Source organism: Trifolium pratense, linkage group LG7, assembly GCF_020283565.1.
Source record: "Trifolium pratense cultivar HEN17-A07 linkage group LG7, ARS_RC_1.1, whole genome shotgun sequence".
NCBI lineage: Eukaryota > Viridiplantae > Streptophyta > Magnoliopsida > Fabales > Fabaceae > Trifolium > Trifolium pratense.
This window is the reverse complement of record NC_060065.1, coordinates 12,980,476-12,996,538: the sequence shown is the minus strand read 5'-3', so window position 1 is coordinate 12,996,538 and position 16,063 is coordinate 12,980,476. Positions and strand designations below refer to the sequence as shown.

Below are 16,063 nucleotides of genomic sequence, written 5' to 3'. Positions count from 1 at the left end.
TGGTGTGATTACACTCAGTTCAATCCCAACAACCCTGGGAGTTTTATAAGTCAGAATTCGATCAGAACATAGGGGTTTGTATTATTCAAGATTGATAACTGATACAAGTATGTCGGAGAAGAAATTGAATCTCTTTACAAGAATGAAAATATGGTGGTTTCTCATGATGAGAGTGAGTCTATGTAGAATCAGTGAAAAGTTCTCTTGTTCTCTTGAAGAAGATCCTATTTATAGGCAAAACATCTCCCTCTTGTTGCTTGATAACCGCCTTGCTTGGAGAGGAATTCATGGGTAGTGGGCGGTTACTTTCCTTCTTCTCCAAGCTTCTTCCTTCTTCTCCAAGCTTCTTCCTTCTTCTCCAAGTTTCTTCCTTCCTTTCCAAGTCATGGTGGATCACGCTTATCATGTGTTTTTCATGGTTGTTTTCACACTTCTCCTTTAGATGCTCCCATTGGGCTTTTTCGTATTGGGCCTTAACAAATCACACCCTGGTCCATGGCCCGGTACAAGAATCAACAAAGCAAATCCCAAATATCTTTAAATAAGCATGAGATGGTTGTTAGTGCATGTGGAATAAATTAGCTGAAATCTCTTTTCTCTCGTGGATCATTTTGGATCGTTATTTTATGTTATCTATCAGTTTGAAATCTTTCACCATTGCTATTGATTGTACTTGATCTTGTTTTCAATACTTATTAATAGTAGCTTTTACTAAATTCTTTGTGCCAGAATTGTAGGATGGAATTTCTTGGTATATAGTTTATGATATCCATAAACAACCACGGTTGTACTCTTTCTTATATTAAATTTATTTTAGTATTTCAGTTTTTACAACTTGAAAGATTGTACCCAAAAAAATGTAACAAAAACACTTGACAGATAATCATTGTATTAATATTATTTTGTGTTAAATGTATTTTTGGTCCCTTACTTTATTTAAACTAAGGTTTTATGTTCCACATTTTTAAATTGATCGTTTTGTCCTTGTTTTGCAACATTTAGGGTTTTCCATCCTTTTTAATTTAAGAGGTTCTTTATATGGATGTTGCTAATGCGTGTCGTAAGGGCACATGTTAAGAAATTGAAAAGTTGAATTTTGCCATTAAAAAATATAACAATTTGACTTTTGAAAAAGTTAAATACACGATTTTTGAATTATTATTTCTATATTAAATAATTTACCATGTATCATTATGACACATGTTTGCACCTTCTTTTCTTGTTGAGATGAAATCATCGTTAATGATGATCAGGGGCGGATCTACACACAGTTGAGGGTGTGCAGCTGCACTTTTAAAATTTGTACATATAATCTTGTATTTTTGTTGTTTGCACACCCTGAAATTTTAAAATTTGTACATATAATCTTGTATTTTTGTTGTTTGCACACCCAGGAATTTTCTTTTTGCACCCATGATTCACTATTGCTATCACAAAGGAATAACAATTGCAGAAAAAGAAGTAACGTATAACAATAGATGGAAAATGAAGAAGAATGGAAGAAGTCGCTGGAAAAGAAGAAGAGTGGAAGAAGACGAGAAATAAAATGTGACGGCTCCTTTCTTTGAAATTATACAATTAGGGTTTTGTGTGTGTGTCATGGGCTTGGGCCACTAAATGATCCGTAAACTAAATATGACTTTGTGTTTAGAGGTGGTCACGAAGAGAGTTTAAGGCGGTAATGACTTTGGACAATTTGGAGCAAAAAGATAATTAATTAAAACTGTGGAAAAGTTATACCACTACATGCTATTCATGATAAATATATATATATATATATATATATATTGGTCTTTTTTTCTCTACGAAGATTATCTTGTTATATTTTTATTTATTTAAAATTATCTCTTTTTATCTAAATTTAAATAATTTTATTTAATCTCAATTTCCTAATTCTAATATATATTGTGTGTTATAAAAAATATTGATGAAGTAAAAAATTTGTTCTTGCAAACATAATTCAGTTGGTATGAACATTGTAATATAGGGATCGAAATTTGAATTTCAAATTCTTCACGTATTTAGCTTAAGGTACTAAACAATTTGGCCTCTACGACTTGAGAAATCAAGCTACCTTGAGTGTTTGGAATCCTATCAAAAATATTAACGATCCATATGTGACCGAAATCGCTAACTACGCTGTTGACGAGCATGACAAACGAACTGGTGTGAACTTAAAGTTGGAGAAAGTCATCAGCGGTGAGACAAAGATTGTCGATGGGATAATCTATTGCCTCAACATTACAGCTACCGACAATTCTGCTTCTAGCAAATATAATATTGTTTTGTTGGATAAGTTATCACAACACTTTAGGAACCTGACTTCCTTTGTGCCTATTAGTGATTAAATGATTAAAATGATGTTAATTCTACGTCATTATAGTATTATTCACATGTAAACTTAATATTAATATATAAATAAAAAATAATGTTTTAGACATTATAATAGATTTTGGATTTAAATCAAATATTATCTATCTATGTATATCTTTCCTTACGGTTATAATTTTCTAGAAAGTTCATATGAATGTTTGCATTTGGATTTTTATTGAATAAATAACTGAAATTAAAAAACAAAAGGGGAAATAAATTACGAAGAAAAAATGCAATATGTTTGACTTTAGCCTTGTCGTTTGTCGAGTTCAGATCTGCTCCATTACCTTATCCTCCATTACCTTTCCAGTACATTGCCAGATCGTGACACGTGGATAAAAGTTAATCAATGATCCAGATTTAAAATGTAAGGAAAAAAAAAAACAAAAAAGGAGAGAAAAGAAATTTGTAAACTGTGTATACGTTTCCTCTTCCACTGTTCATCTTCTTACTTGTTGCAAAAAATTTATGCAGAACACAATTCTCACTCACTAAAAAATCAAAATTCCATTGTTGCTATATTTCCTTCCCTACATACATACTGTGTCTCTGAACAACATGTTGCTTATAAAAACAACAAGTTCCTTATAACTACATCAGGTTTGTCGCAACAGGGTAGATTTTATACAAATATATCAAAACAATAAGAATAAGAAGAGGACCAATAAGGCAGCCATGCTTTGATAACACAGGATACAAGATTTGATAATACAAAAAAAAAATGCAGAAGATTCAACGTAAACAAAAAGGGGAAGATTACAACTTAAAATTATACTCTAAAATTAATTACAACCAAACAATCTTCAATTTCAACCAAGCAGCCTTCGGTTTCTATGACAATCTTCAGTTTCATCTTTAACCGAAATTGAAAAGGGGGGAAGTGGCATGGAGACACCGCAGCGGCGAGGAAGGAAGACGTCTTGTCAGAGACGGTGAGTGCGAGACACTATGATAGAGAGATGCAGATGCGGCGGAGAGATCGAGAAGTGTTTTGTTTTGATGGAGAAGAAGAAAATTAAGAGAGAAGTATGATGGTTACTTGTGAAAGGAAGAAGAAAAATCTGATATTCCAATCTAATTTGCACCATCGATTAGCTTTTATCCACGTGTGACGATCTGGACAAGATATTGGAAAGGTAATAGAGGATAAGGTAATGGAGCAAATCTGAACTCTCTTTGTCATGACTTAAGAAAATAAATGCAGACATACAATGTGTAAATAGTTTCTAGACATTTTATTTTTTGTGAAATTACAATGAATGATATAAAACTTGGAATATTGTTATTTTAAGCATATCCTCTTTTTATTGTATTTATTTTATATTCTTTCTATATTCTTTTTATTCTTTTTTTTTTACTTAAATTACGATGAAAGATATAAAACTTGGAATATTTTTTTGTTGTTTTCACCACCAATTTAATCTGGTTAGGAGGTCAGTTCTGACATCAAGTGGTTTCAGTCTCCTCCCGATCGCAGTTGCGGTGGATCGAACCGTGGCTCTCCCTACCAAGTTCAACGCCACCACTGAACCAACTAACAATTGGTATAAAACTTGAAATATGGTTAAACCTACTAAGGATAAATTAGTAACTTTGGTAGTAATTAATTTTATTATATTAAAAGTACATATAAAATACTGAGATACGAGGTGGAAATCTATACCTATATATAAAGAGGATACAAAAATTTGGTGGGAATTTTTCATAATAGCAACAATATCTTATTAACAAACTCACCATGATATAAGACATTTTTCAGCTGTAAAAATCTTTTATTAACAAACTCACCATAACATAAGACAAAATAGAAAACGCGGATCACACAAAAACCTTATTGGATTAGAATGAGAATATTTGTTACAGGTTTGTTTGTTTGTTTGATGAGGATAAAATGGAAGATATTGTTGTTTGAGAAATTATGTGAGAAAATATAGGGATATGAATTACCTTCTTGGATATTTAGTCGAGAAATATAACATAAATTTAATAGAATTTGTTTTTTTTTTTCAAAAAAAAATACTATGAAAATTAGTGGGACGACCCATCGGGCCATGTAGGCTTTTGCTTATCGAGCTGGACTAAGTGGGCCTGGTCATGGAGTTAACGGGCCGGGCCGGACTGACCCCTTTATATGACTGGGCCCCCCGGGCTAGGTCAGGCCGGACCGGGCCGGCCCCTTTGACAGCTCTATTCCTCAATGGTGCCGTCAATTTTTATGACATTAATTTTTTGTTTTAATAATTTTTAGTGGAGAATGATTTTTTTCTGCATTTGTTCTTAATTAATAACAAAATTAATATATAAATATTTATTCATATATAACCATTAATCTTTTTTTTTTTTGGGTTAGAAAAATAACCATTAATCTTATTAGTATTATATATAAATGATTTTGAAAATAATAGAATTATATATAAAGTTAGTATTTCCTTTACATATGATAGAAAAATAGATGAATATTGTGAGTTTGCTCGCAGATTTATCATTTTTGTTTTTAGCGACTTTGAGTTTGTATTGCATCGATATATTCTATCAATTTGAATAAATGAATATCGTTTATTTTAAATAAAAAAAATTAGGCTTAATATAATTTTTGTGATTATACGTTATAAAGTTATCGACAACTGGTACACCGTACACCACTTCTCCAACTCTTTCATTTTATCAAAAGCGAGATTTATCGTTAAATTAAACATAGTCCACGATTGGACTTCATAGTGAACCATATTCCATGATAATCGTTTTTCTTTCCATTCAAAAATCTCACATGATAATTAATTATTCCCATGTCGGCATGTATACTTACTTGTGCACTCACACCTAGTCACTTTGGACAAGGACAATCCCTTATAAGCTATAAATATCCATTTTGTTCAAAAAAAAAATCTACCCGTCCATTTCTTATTACTATATAGGAGTATATACACTAATATATTTCTTTATTATCATTTTTTCTAATCTACCCTTTTCATAAATCGAAGGTATATGCCCATCAACCAATAAGAACAAACTATATGCAATCCACATGTGCAAATTCAAAAGTTTGTTACAAGTTTCTTATGGGTACCACATGTAAATCCACTCATGCGGCTTGTTCTTATTGGTTGATGGGCATATGCCCTCAATTTATTAAAGAGTAAAGTAGGTCTCACCATTATTATAAGTCTCTATTGATATTTTTACATATATTAAGAAAATTTGATAGTGTAATTAATATTCTCTCCGATCTTATTTATAAGCAAAAATTGCTTTTTAGATTCATTGAAAAATCAATGTATCTAGCTTAAATATAGGCTAGATACATTGATTTTCCAATGAATTTAAAAATCAACTTTTGCCTATAAATAAGGCTGGAGGGAGTATATTTTTGGATATTACAATTATTAAATTGTCGTTGGTGAAAAATGTATTTATAATTGATTTTTTGGATTCTAATGTAAAATAGGGTTATGTTTGAAAAAATATTAATAAATGTGTCTAAAATTTTTAAAAAATATTATATTTAAGGACAAACTTTATTATATTGGGGATGGAGGGAGGGAGTATATACAAAGGAGAATGCTAAGATGTGCACCAATGACACATGTTAAGGAAACAAAAATAGAAAGTATTAAATGATGAAGCATTAAATTTTAACTTTTTAAGCATTAAATTTTTGTATCATTAAATGTTAAATTTCTATATTAAAATACCTTAGACACATGTTAACAATACCCATATACAAATACCGTAAAACATTTTTCTTTTTTTTTTTTGTTTAAAAATCTGTCAACAGTACATTACTTAAAAAAGAAGAAAAGAAAATCTCATCCATCTCAAAAACAAAAAGAAATAATTAAAAAAATTGAAATCTTAAATTATTCTCTCTTGTCCACAGCAGCTACACTACAATTCGTGGAAGCTAAGAAGACACTAGAAAAAGGTGTCTTTTTTTGTTGCCTTTGCAACATTTTCCTTGCAAAAGGAACCACCACCATATCATGAGCATCTCCACCACTGTTTTTTCTGAGCCACTCTTCAACTTCAAACGTTGTCACTACCACAGATTAGCTACCATTTCTCATTCCAAGCTAAATCAACACACTCTCTCTTCCTCTTTTTTATTCTCCAGTCATAAATATGATTCTTGTTCTTGGATATTGAAGCCACCCCATAAGTTTTTCTCTCCAAAGTTTGAAACTTTTGCTACAGATACAGATACCCTTGAGTCGATTCAGTCTTCTGATGTCATTTTCAATCAGACTCATCCTATCAACAGAATCGAACTGGTATCACCCTTTTGCCTTAAAACATTGTTTTTGGTTTGTTGAGAAAATTCTGGAAATACCCAGATGAAAAAATTGAATTTTTTCTAGTGGAAATACTGAAAATGTTGAAGGGTATTGAAATTTTTGTTTTGTATAAATTTGGTCAAAAGTAAGATCAGATATTGTCAGATTGTTGTTGTTTTTGTTATTATATTATTTACTTTTTGGGTCATCATGTTTTTTAGTTTTGTTTTTCTGAGACTGTAAAAGTTTCAAATAGTTTCATGCCTTTACTTCAAAGTTCCATAAAACAAAGTCCAAAGTCACAACAAGTTCATTAAAGACAAAGATCTTTTTTCCTTACTTTGTTTAGAAAAGATTTTATTAATATTCCTTATTTATTTTCCCCTTTTGTTTTACAAGTAGATAGATATAATTTGGTGTTTGGCATTGATTGATGGAAATAGTGAAAAATCTTGTAATGCAGGTGGAGGGAAAGATCTTTGTAAGATTAGATCAGGGAAATGATTTGAAGAATTCAGAGCTTATAGTTGGTTGCAATCTACCAGGAAAATGGATTCTTCATTGGGGAGTTTCCCGTGCGGATGATATTGGAAGGTACAACATGTTAAATAAGGTGTTTGAATTCATGACATCAAATCATAATGAGAGCTTTCGTTCTAATTTTGTGAATACTATGAATCTACTTTATTTGACATCATATAAGAGCTAAATCATAATGATAAAATCAAGATGCTTACAATGTACGGTTGATTCTGCAGTGAATGGGATCAACCTCCCCGTGATATGATACCTGCTGGATCTATTCCTATAAAGGTAGTCTATGATTTCGTCACTTCTAAGTTCTAATGATCTCACATTTTACACATGTTGATTTTTTTCATGTAAAATGTTTGAGTATGAAGTGAAAATTTCAGGACTATGCTATAGAGACACCTTTGAAGAAATCATCATCATCTGAAGGAGATACTTTTCATGAAGTCAGGATCGGTTTTAAACCAAGCGATGAAATTTCAGCAATTAATTTTGTTCTCAAGGTTTATGTCTTTACAGTTAGCAATTTGGATATGTTAGTCCTAGTGTTCAATATGTGGTATACAAAAAATATTATTTTTTTCCACCATTCCAATTTGGGTTTTGTTGTCGACACAGGACGAGGAAACTGGTGCTTGGTATCAACACAAAGGAAGAGACTTCAAAGTTCCTCTGGTCAACTATCTTAAGGAGGATGCTAATTTACTTGGACCTAAAACAGGCTTAAGTTCGTCGCAAGGTAATTTACTTGGACCATTCTATTTTGTCTCGCTCACTTGAATTTGCATTATATCATGGATTTATTTTCTTTTAGAGTGTGAAACAAACCATAATCCTATGATAAATTATATCTCATAGTTCCAATTGGTTCCTGTTTCATAATATACTAACAAGTAACGAGCAACAGAGTGAACTGCCATTAAAAATTATTGTAGCAAAGAGAAGGGGAGAAAGAAGAAAATGCAGTGAAACATTTGATATTGTAATATTTCGATTTGAAAAATAACAATATGTTTGATCTATATTTTGTCAGAAGAATGAAAGTTATTTGGATCCTAACATTAAGTTGCATTTTAATCTCTGTTGATAAAAAGCTTGGAATAGTGAACATTTTGTCTTCTCAATTTTGAAAAGCTCATTAGTCAAGGCTATAAGTACGTCAGGAACACTCTTTTTTCTTTTCATCGATTTAGTTATTTGTTTAGTTAGTTAATATTTTTTTATCTTTTCTTAATGAGCTTGAACTGACTTACATTTTACGGTTTTTTCTCACTCGTAGGGGACATAGGGCAGATATCTAACGTTATCCTGAAGTCGGAATCAACCGTCGACAAAGTTCAAGAAAACAGCAGTGAATCCGAAAGTCCAAAAAAGGAAAATAGTCAAGTAGAAGGTTTCAATGTAGAACTATCTTTAACCAAGGAAGTTACTGTCAATAACTCTATCAGTGTCTCCGTTAGAAAATGCTCCGAAACAGCTAAATATCTTTTAGATTTAGAAACGGATATACCGGGAGATGTTTTCCTTCATTGGGGAGCTTCTAGAGATGATTTAAGAATTTGGGAAGCTCCACCTGCTCCTCATCCACCACAAACTGTATCGTTTAAAAAGACAGCTTTGAGAACTCAATTAAAGGTAGCAGTCCGTTTTTTCATTTTCTATATTTTACCACTTTTCTGGTTATTAATTACTCCCTCCGGACACAATTATAAGCAAAAATCACTTTTTAGGTTCATTGAAAAAGTAACGTATCTGGTCAATAATATAGGCTGGATACATTATTTTTTCAATGAATCTAAAAAATGTTTTTTGCTTATAATTGTGTCCGGAGGGAGTATATTTCAATACTATTGCTTCATTGATGATGTTACTGCACATGTTCTTTAAATCATATAATATTGTATTTTACCCTCTATCCTTCTCTTTGATATTACTGCACATGTTCTTTAAATACTGATGTAATATAAGTGAACAATACTTGTTATAAATTATAATATATGTGTTAAGAAGTCCCACATCGGTTGCAAGATGACCTGAATATATATCTATGAAGTAGAGGAAATCCTCACCTTAAAAGATGGTTTTGTAGGGTTGACATAGGCCCAACTCTCAATTTTAAGATGGTAGTAGAGTCTCCTTCACGATTCGTTGTCCACCTGCTATTAATATTTCTGGTAGTAGAGTTTCCTTCACGATTTGTAGGATTGAGTTTGACCCAAGTCTCAATATCTCTTAATATTTCTATCAATTAGATTAAATTTCTGAATTCAATAAAAAAAACATTGAATTTCTACAAAAAAACTATGTTTGCAAGATATGTATTCCAAAAAATGGAGACGCGGGGAATCAAACCCCATGCCTCTCGCATGCAAAGTGAGCGCTCTACCATATGAGCTACGTCCCCGTATTTATGAATTTCTTAATTGTATTTATTGTAATTTATAATATCTTAAATTCTCTTTTAGGATTGGTTCCTGTATTTCTTTGTGTTCTATGACATATTTGCTTGTCCATTCTGTTATGTAGTCAAGAGGCAGTGGAGAGGGAAGTTCAGTACAAGTCTCTCTTGGAGAAGAATTTTCAGGATTTCTTTTTGTTCTTAAGATAAATCAAAATACGTGGTTAAATAACAATGGAAATGATTTTTACGTCCCTCTCCCGACTCCCGGTAGCATAATTATTGGCAACATAGAGGATCAATCAAAAGTCGTGAAGAGTGAAGTGACTGAAGAGACAAGCGAAGAGGAATCTAACTCTGCATTTACGAATGAAATAATCAATGAAATAAGGAGTTTGGTTACAGGCATTTCGTCTGTGAAGAGAAGAAAAACAAAATCTAAAGAAGCACAAGAAACCATTCTTCAAGAAATTGAAAGGCTGGCTGCTGAAGCCTACAGTATTTTCAGAACTTCTGTTCCAACTTTCTCAGAGGAAGTTATTGTGGAATCCGAGGTTGCTTTGGAATCTGAATCACCTGAGTTGCCACCAAAAATATGCTCAGGAACTGGCACGGGGTATGAAATAGTATGCCAAGGGTTTAATTGGGAATCTAATAAATCTGGAAGATGGTACATGGAGCTTAAAGAGAAAGCAGAAGAACTATCGTCTCTTGGCTTCACTGTGATTTGGTTACCGCCACCTACAGATTCTGTTTCACCGGAAGGATACATGCCAAGGGATTTATATAATTTAAATTCCAGGTACTTTATTAAAATCCCTTCAAGATCTAATTATTTCTCTGTTGTTGATGCTGTTGTCTTCAAATATTTAGATAGAAGACCCTATCTTAGTAAAATTGCTTACTTTCCAATGTTATTATCATTAATTCACTTGAGTAGCGTGCGATATTATGCATTAAAAAGTAACTGTTTTTTATTGATATCTCAGATATGGTAACATTGAAGAACTGAAGGATGTGGTGAAAACATTTCATAAATTTGGAATCAAGGTGCTAGGAGATGCTGTTTTGAATCACCGTTGTGCCCAACATCAGAATCAGAATGGTATTTGGAACATATTTGGAGGTCGTCTCAACTGGGATGATCGAGCAGTTGTAGCCGATGATCCACATTTTCAGGTTTGTTTGTAAGGGATTTTGATGTGTACTTTTCTATAGTCTAAAAAATATGTCTAATTCCTTTTTGCGGGTTGAAGATCAATCCCCTCCCCCTCCGCTAGAAAAGAAGATATATTGTGTTTGTGTGCTTTATATGACGTTTGTTTTGTTCGTAACTTACATAATATGGTACTGTTGTTTTTCTAGGTAAATCTGATATTTATTGACAATTGAATATTCTTTTTTCTGTACAGGGGCGGGGCAACAAGAGTAGTGGAGATAATTTCCATGCGGCTCCAAACATTGATCACTCACAGGACTTTGTGAGAAAGGATATCAAAGAATGGTTATGCTGGCTAAGGTTTGTATTCCAAATCCTCATTTTCATTTGCCTAAAATGTTGTGTTAATGGAAATTATAACCGATCATTTCATATGTTGTATTGATATTTTGTTAAGTTATGGTTTCATTGGCAATATTGGTGAAATGATATGGCATCTGGTAGCTGTAGGGACACCTTTTGAGCACCCTCTCTCTATCTCCTTTTCACACGCATTTCCCGTTTTCAGTGTGTTTTTCACCTCACTACCTCTGCATTGTGTCTAGATTGGCTAGCATTGTCTCCTCTTCTGTCCAGATTTGGTCTCGCATCATGTAACCGGTCACCAGAACCTGTCCAGCCATCCTTTTGTATGCGCATTTTACTCATATTCCTTTCATGTGGACGAATCAAATATAATGCTTAATCATAATGCTTAATCATAATGCTTTCACTCCAATATTCTTGCATAACCATCACAATTCACTCGCCTCACTATTTATACTACTATGCCATGACAAACCTTCGAACTAAGCATTCTACCTCACTCTTAATTTATACCATATATCCTTACTAAACTATTTATTACAATATGCCAATTTCAAAAAATAATTCCTTCAGTTCATTTAATTGTAATGTAAGCTTCACGTTGAGGGAGTGTTATCCTTTTTACATGGATTTTTTCAGTTGTTTTCTGTTTCAACCTATACACAACGAAGAATATTATTTGTAATAGAAGAGTATTGCAAATTACAAGAGTCCTATCTTCTAATTCTGTGTCATTTTCAGGGATGAAATTGGATATGATGGGTGGAGGCTTGACTTTGTCAGAGGATTTTGGGGTGGTTATGTAAAGGACTACATGGATGCAACGAAACCTTACTTTTCCGTGGGAGAGTACTGGGATTCCCTCAGTTACACGTATGGTGAAATGGATCATAATCAAGATGCACACAGGCAGAGGATCGTTGACTGGATTAGTGCTGCCGGTGGTAGTGCTGGTGCATTTGATGTTACAACCAAAGGAATTCTTCACTCTGTAAGCACTCAACTTGGTGGTTTCAATAATTTCTCTTCAAATTTACTCTCCGTGTATAGAAATGTTCTGGGAGAATAGTGTATACCACTTATACAAATGATAATTTGATAAAGCAACGTATTTTAAAATATTACTAGTTTTGCCAGTTTGTTGGAATTTGTTTACAATATTTTTGTACCAAGACAGCAATCTACTCCCTCCGGTCTCAAATATAAGCAAAGATTCTTCTTTCATATTCATTAAATAATTGACGTATCTCGTCTATAATATAGACCATGTACATCATTCATTCAATGAATCTCAAATATAAGCAAAGATTCTTTCCTTATATTCAAGCCCTGAGGGAGTACTATGTTTCTTGAGCTGTTGTTTTTCCCACAATAACAGCGAAGTTGCAATGATAATGGTTATAGCAAAAGAATTGGATTTGGATTTCATGCATTCACGCAGTCAGCACATCGGTGGTAGTTGGATTTGTTTTTGAACTGAGGGCTCGTTTGGCAATTTCATGCTTTTTTTAGAGCTTATGCAAACAACTTATGCAATTTTTATATATTATTATAAGTTTGTCAAGGTAGTTTATGATAAAATAGCTTATAAAATTACAATTTTCACTAGTGTAAACTTATAAAATTGCATAAAACCTAATTTACATTGCATAAGCTCTAAAAAAAAATGGGCCAAACGGACCCTCTCACTACACCTCTATAGCGATACTTAAAAAATGAGCAGACAAAAGTGCACGTTGATACAATTTTTCTTTTTACTACACAAGTCTGTTTATTCTGCAACCTGCTAGATGACATTTCATTTGAACTCGGCTTCGTTGTAGGCATTGGAAAGATGTGAATATTGGCGCTTGTCAGATCAGCAGGGAAAACCCCCCGGCGTTCTTGGATGGTGGCCGTCTCGTGCTGTTACTTTTATAGAAAACCATGACACTGGTTCTACACAGGTTTGAACTTTTCCCTTTAAAAATTAGCAAGGTGAAATTTTATTGGAATGATTTTTTAAATTTTATTTTCACTACCAGTATCCGGCCCACTGGACCGCCTAATTCGGTTCAGGAGTCGGTTCTGACATCAAGTGATTTCAGCCCCCTCCCGATCGCAGTTGTGGGGGATCCATAATTTATTTTGATTACCATGCTTCGCCTTTTTGTTTTGAATGATGCCACAAGTAAAACCGGAGAGTCCGATTTGGCAGGTTACTTTAAATTTCTTAGACTATTTTTGTTGATATAGGGGGAGTTTGTTTAAGCTTTAAAAATGATTTTGTTTTGAAAAAATCTAGCAATTCTTTTTTAGAGATTTTTTAAAAAATCTAAAGCTACTTTCCGTTTGTTTACTATCATAAATTTTTTATTTTTTTTTAATGTGAAGCTCCTACATTTAGGTTGCTTAGTCTTAAAAAAAAATTGATTCTTTTTTTTTTTGTTTTTCACCACCAGTTGAATTTGGTTCGAGGGTCAGTTCTTGTATCAAGTGGTTCCAGCCCCCTCCCGATCGCAGTTGCGGGGAAAAAAATTGATTCTAGAAAAGCTATTAGGATTCGCTTTTCATTTTGGTGTTAAAATTTTTTTTTTTTTTTACAATATGATTTTCTAAAAAATCTATAACAAACACTATTAAAATGATAAAATATACTTTTTTTAAGAAAAAAATAAATTTTTTCGTAAAAAATCCCAAATAAACGGACTGATATAATAGTTATGTTGATCCATTGTAGTATAATTCTAATCAATTGCAGTATTTTTTTGTGTATAATAGTAATAGTTGAGTCTTGAGAGGATTTTTGTTTTTATTCACTTGTATACGTATTCATTGGATAAGCATAATTTGATAAAGAAAAATTTAGAACTAAGACCATTTAAATACTGTTTTAATGTGCCAACCATCATCAATTTTCTTTCGTATTTTCTCTTGAAGGGTCACTGGAGATTTCCCCGCGATAAAGAAATGCAAGGATATGCTTACACTCTTACTCACCCAGGAACTCCGTCGGTGTTCTTTGACCACATTTTCTCTCACTATAAAAAGGAAATAGCAGCACTTCTCTCTATTAGGAAACGGAACGGCATCAACTGCAGAAGCAAAGTGAGTATCAGAATTTTCTATTATATACCACTTAATAATATTGTGCATGTGAATATTTTCTGGGTGGATGATGATAAACTTCTTGTTTCACTATTTCTTGTACAAATGTTTGAAAACAAAGTGTCAACTTTGTAATTAAAAGCAAACACGAAATGAAACAAAACGTTTTCTGACACCAAACAGACCATTAATGTTTGATGATTCTCATAATTAAAACCTGATGATTTTCTTTGGATGACCAAACATTGATATTGGTATTATTGGAACACTCACTTACCTTTCGATCTTCATGTTCAAGGTTAAAATTCACAAGTCAGAAAGGGATGTTTATGCCGCTATCATAGACGAAAAAGTTGCTATGAAAATCGGTCCTGGTCATTTTGAACCACCTAGTGGTTCACAAAACTGGTCAACAGCTTGGGAAGGAAGAGACTATAAGATTTGGGAGGATGCATCATAATATATTTATTTATTTTATATCTCATAAGAAGTATATATTATATTTCTTTTGAAAAAACCTTATTGTATATCTCATTGCCTTATTCAACAATAAGCTATTGCATATTTGAATGATGGTGTCAGGTGTGGCAAGCTACAATTTAAGTGAGTTTGCTGCACTGATCCATCATATTATAGAGAAGGTTGCAGAGGGTTGGTTCATTACACAGCTAGTGTCTGTGGCTCATCTGAAACTAGAAAGCCTTCATTCAAATCAATGATTGAAATTAAATTGTGATTTGTGACATACTATGTTTACAATTTATGTTGTATTAGATTATTATGACTCATATGTATTGAACAATGGGCACTTATAGTACATAGCCATAAACTTTTTTAAGTAATTAATGGATCCACCTAGGAAGTTAGAGAAATGTTAGCAGGAATGGATATATTTTAACATATATAAGGGTTATGTTTGTGTTGGGACTCATGAAGGGAGCCACATCTAAGATTGTTAGCAACACAAGTAGTTTAGATTTCACCTAAAATCTTAACAGGAATTTCTTCGGAAGGGACACACTCTTCTAGTATTTTAACTTGTCAATTTTTATAGTACATTTGAATGTACATACTAGTACATTAAGGGTCCGTCCAATGCGTAAGTGTTTACCGTTGTTTTTGGCTTTTTGCTAAACAAGCGCTAGTTTAAGTTTAATTACTTAAAAGATCAACTAGTAAATCCTGGAGCTACTTTGTACATTGTTTTCCAGAAAATATCAATGTTCATCATTCCTTATGGGTTTGATTGTAAAAACTAGTGAAAAGATATTCCTATTGGGTTTGATTGTAAAAACTAGCGAAAAAGACAGTTGTTTCGACGAAGTTGAAGTAGAATTTTAATTGAATGGTAAATTTGCAGAAAAGTAGAAGTAAAATGCAATGAAGTTTAAAGAAACTTAAAGGTAAACTACAACTTTGACCCATGCGGCGCATGAGTCTAATTAGCTGTAATATGTAATAATAAAAAATAAAATACAAAAATTCTAAGAGCATTTTTAATAAGAGTATTATAGGGAATTTCATGAACTAATTATTCTATATTTGTTTATGTGCTTATTTTATATTTTATATATTTTTTAAATAATTTTGGAACCCCATCGTTTTGTTTACTTATTAAAAAAAATGGCTGATAACTAAAAGTTAAAATATTGATGATAATTAAAGGTTAAAAAAAAATAAAGACACAATCAAGAACATAAACTTAAGTAGACATCCATAAATAAATAAAAATTGTGATTAATTCCGCCGTTCAAATTTATTGAAAACAGGGTTAACATATTAGGATTCATAAATTCTTTTATAACTGAAGCACATGTTTTAGCGGTTGAAATGTTTTATTGTAAGTAAGGGATGCAGGTTCGATTCCTATCGTAAACA

At 32.4% G+C, this 16,063-nt stretch overlaps 1 protein-coding gene across 2 annotated transcripts; it reads left to right on the top strand.

Moving 5' to 3' along the window:
* Positions 1–6,185: 6,185 nt before the first annotated feature.
* Positions 6,186–14,979, top strand: LOC123897077 (alpha-amylase 3, chloroplastic-like). 2 transcript variants are annotated; one of them, XM_045947579.1, is made up of 14 exons: positions 6,247–6,641; positions 7,108–7,238; positions 7,403–7,457; positions 7,559–7,678; positions 7,794–7,914; positions 8,270–8,329; positions 8,455–8,810; positions 9,702–10,375; positions 10,563–10,752; positions 10,986–11,092; positions 11,840–12,089; positions 12,922–13,044; positions 14,018–14,185; positions 14,484–14,979. In XM_045947579.1, exons 1-14 carry the CDS (start codon positions 6,354–6,356, stop codon positions 14,643–14,645), a joined length of 2,805 nt encoding a protein of 934 aa, XP_045803535.1. In that variant the 5' UTR covers positions 6,247–6,353; the 3' UTR covers positions 14,646–14,979. The 2 variants fall into 2 exon arrangements, with proteins under 2 accessions (XP_045803536.1, XP_045803535.1); XM_045947580.1 differs by lacking the exon at positions 8,270–8,329 and having other exon boundaries at positions 6,186–6,641.
* The last annotated feature ends 1,084 nt before the right edge of the window (positions 14,980–16,063 follow it).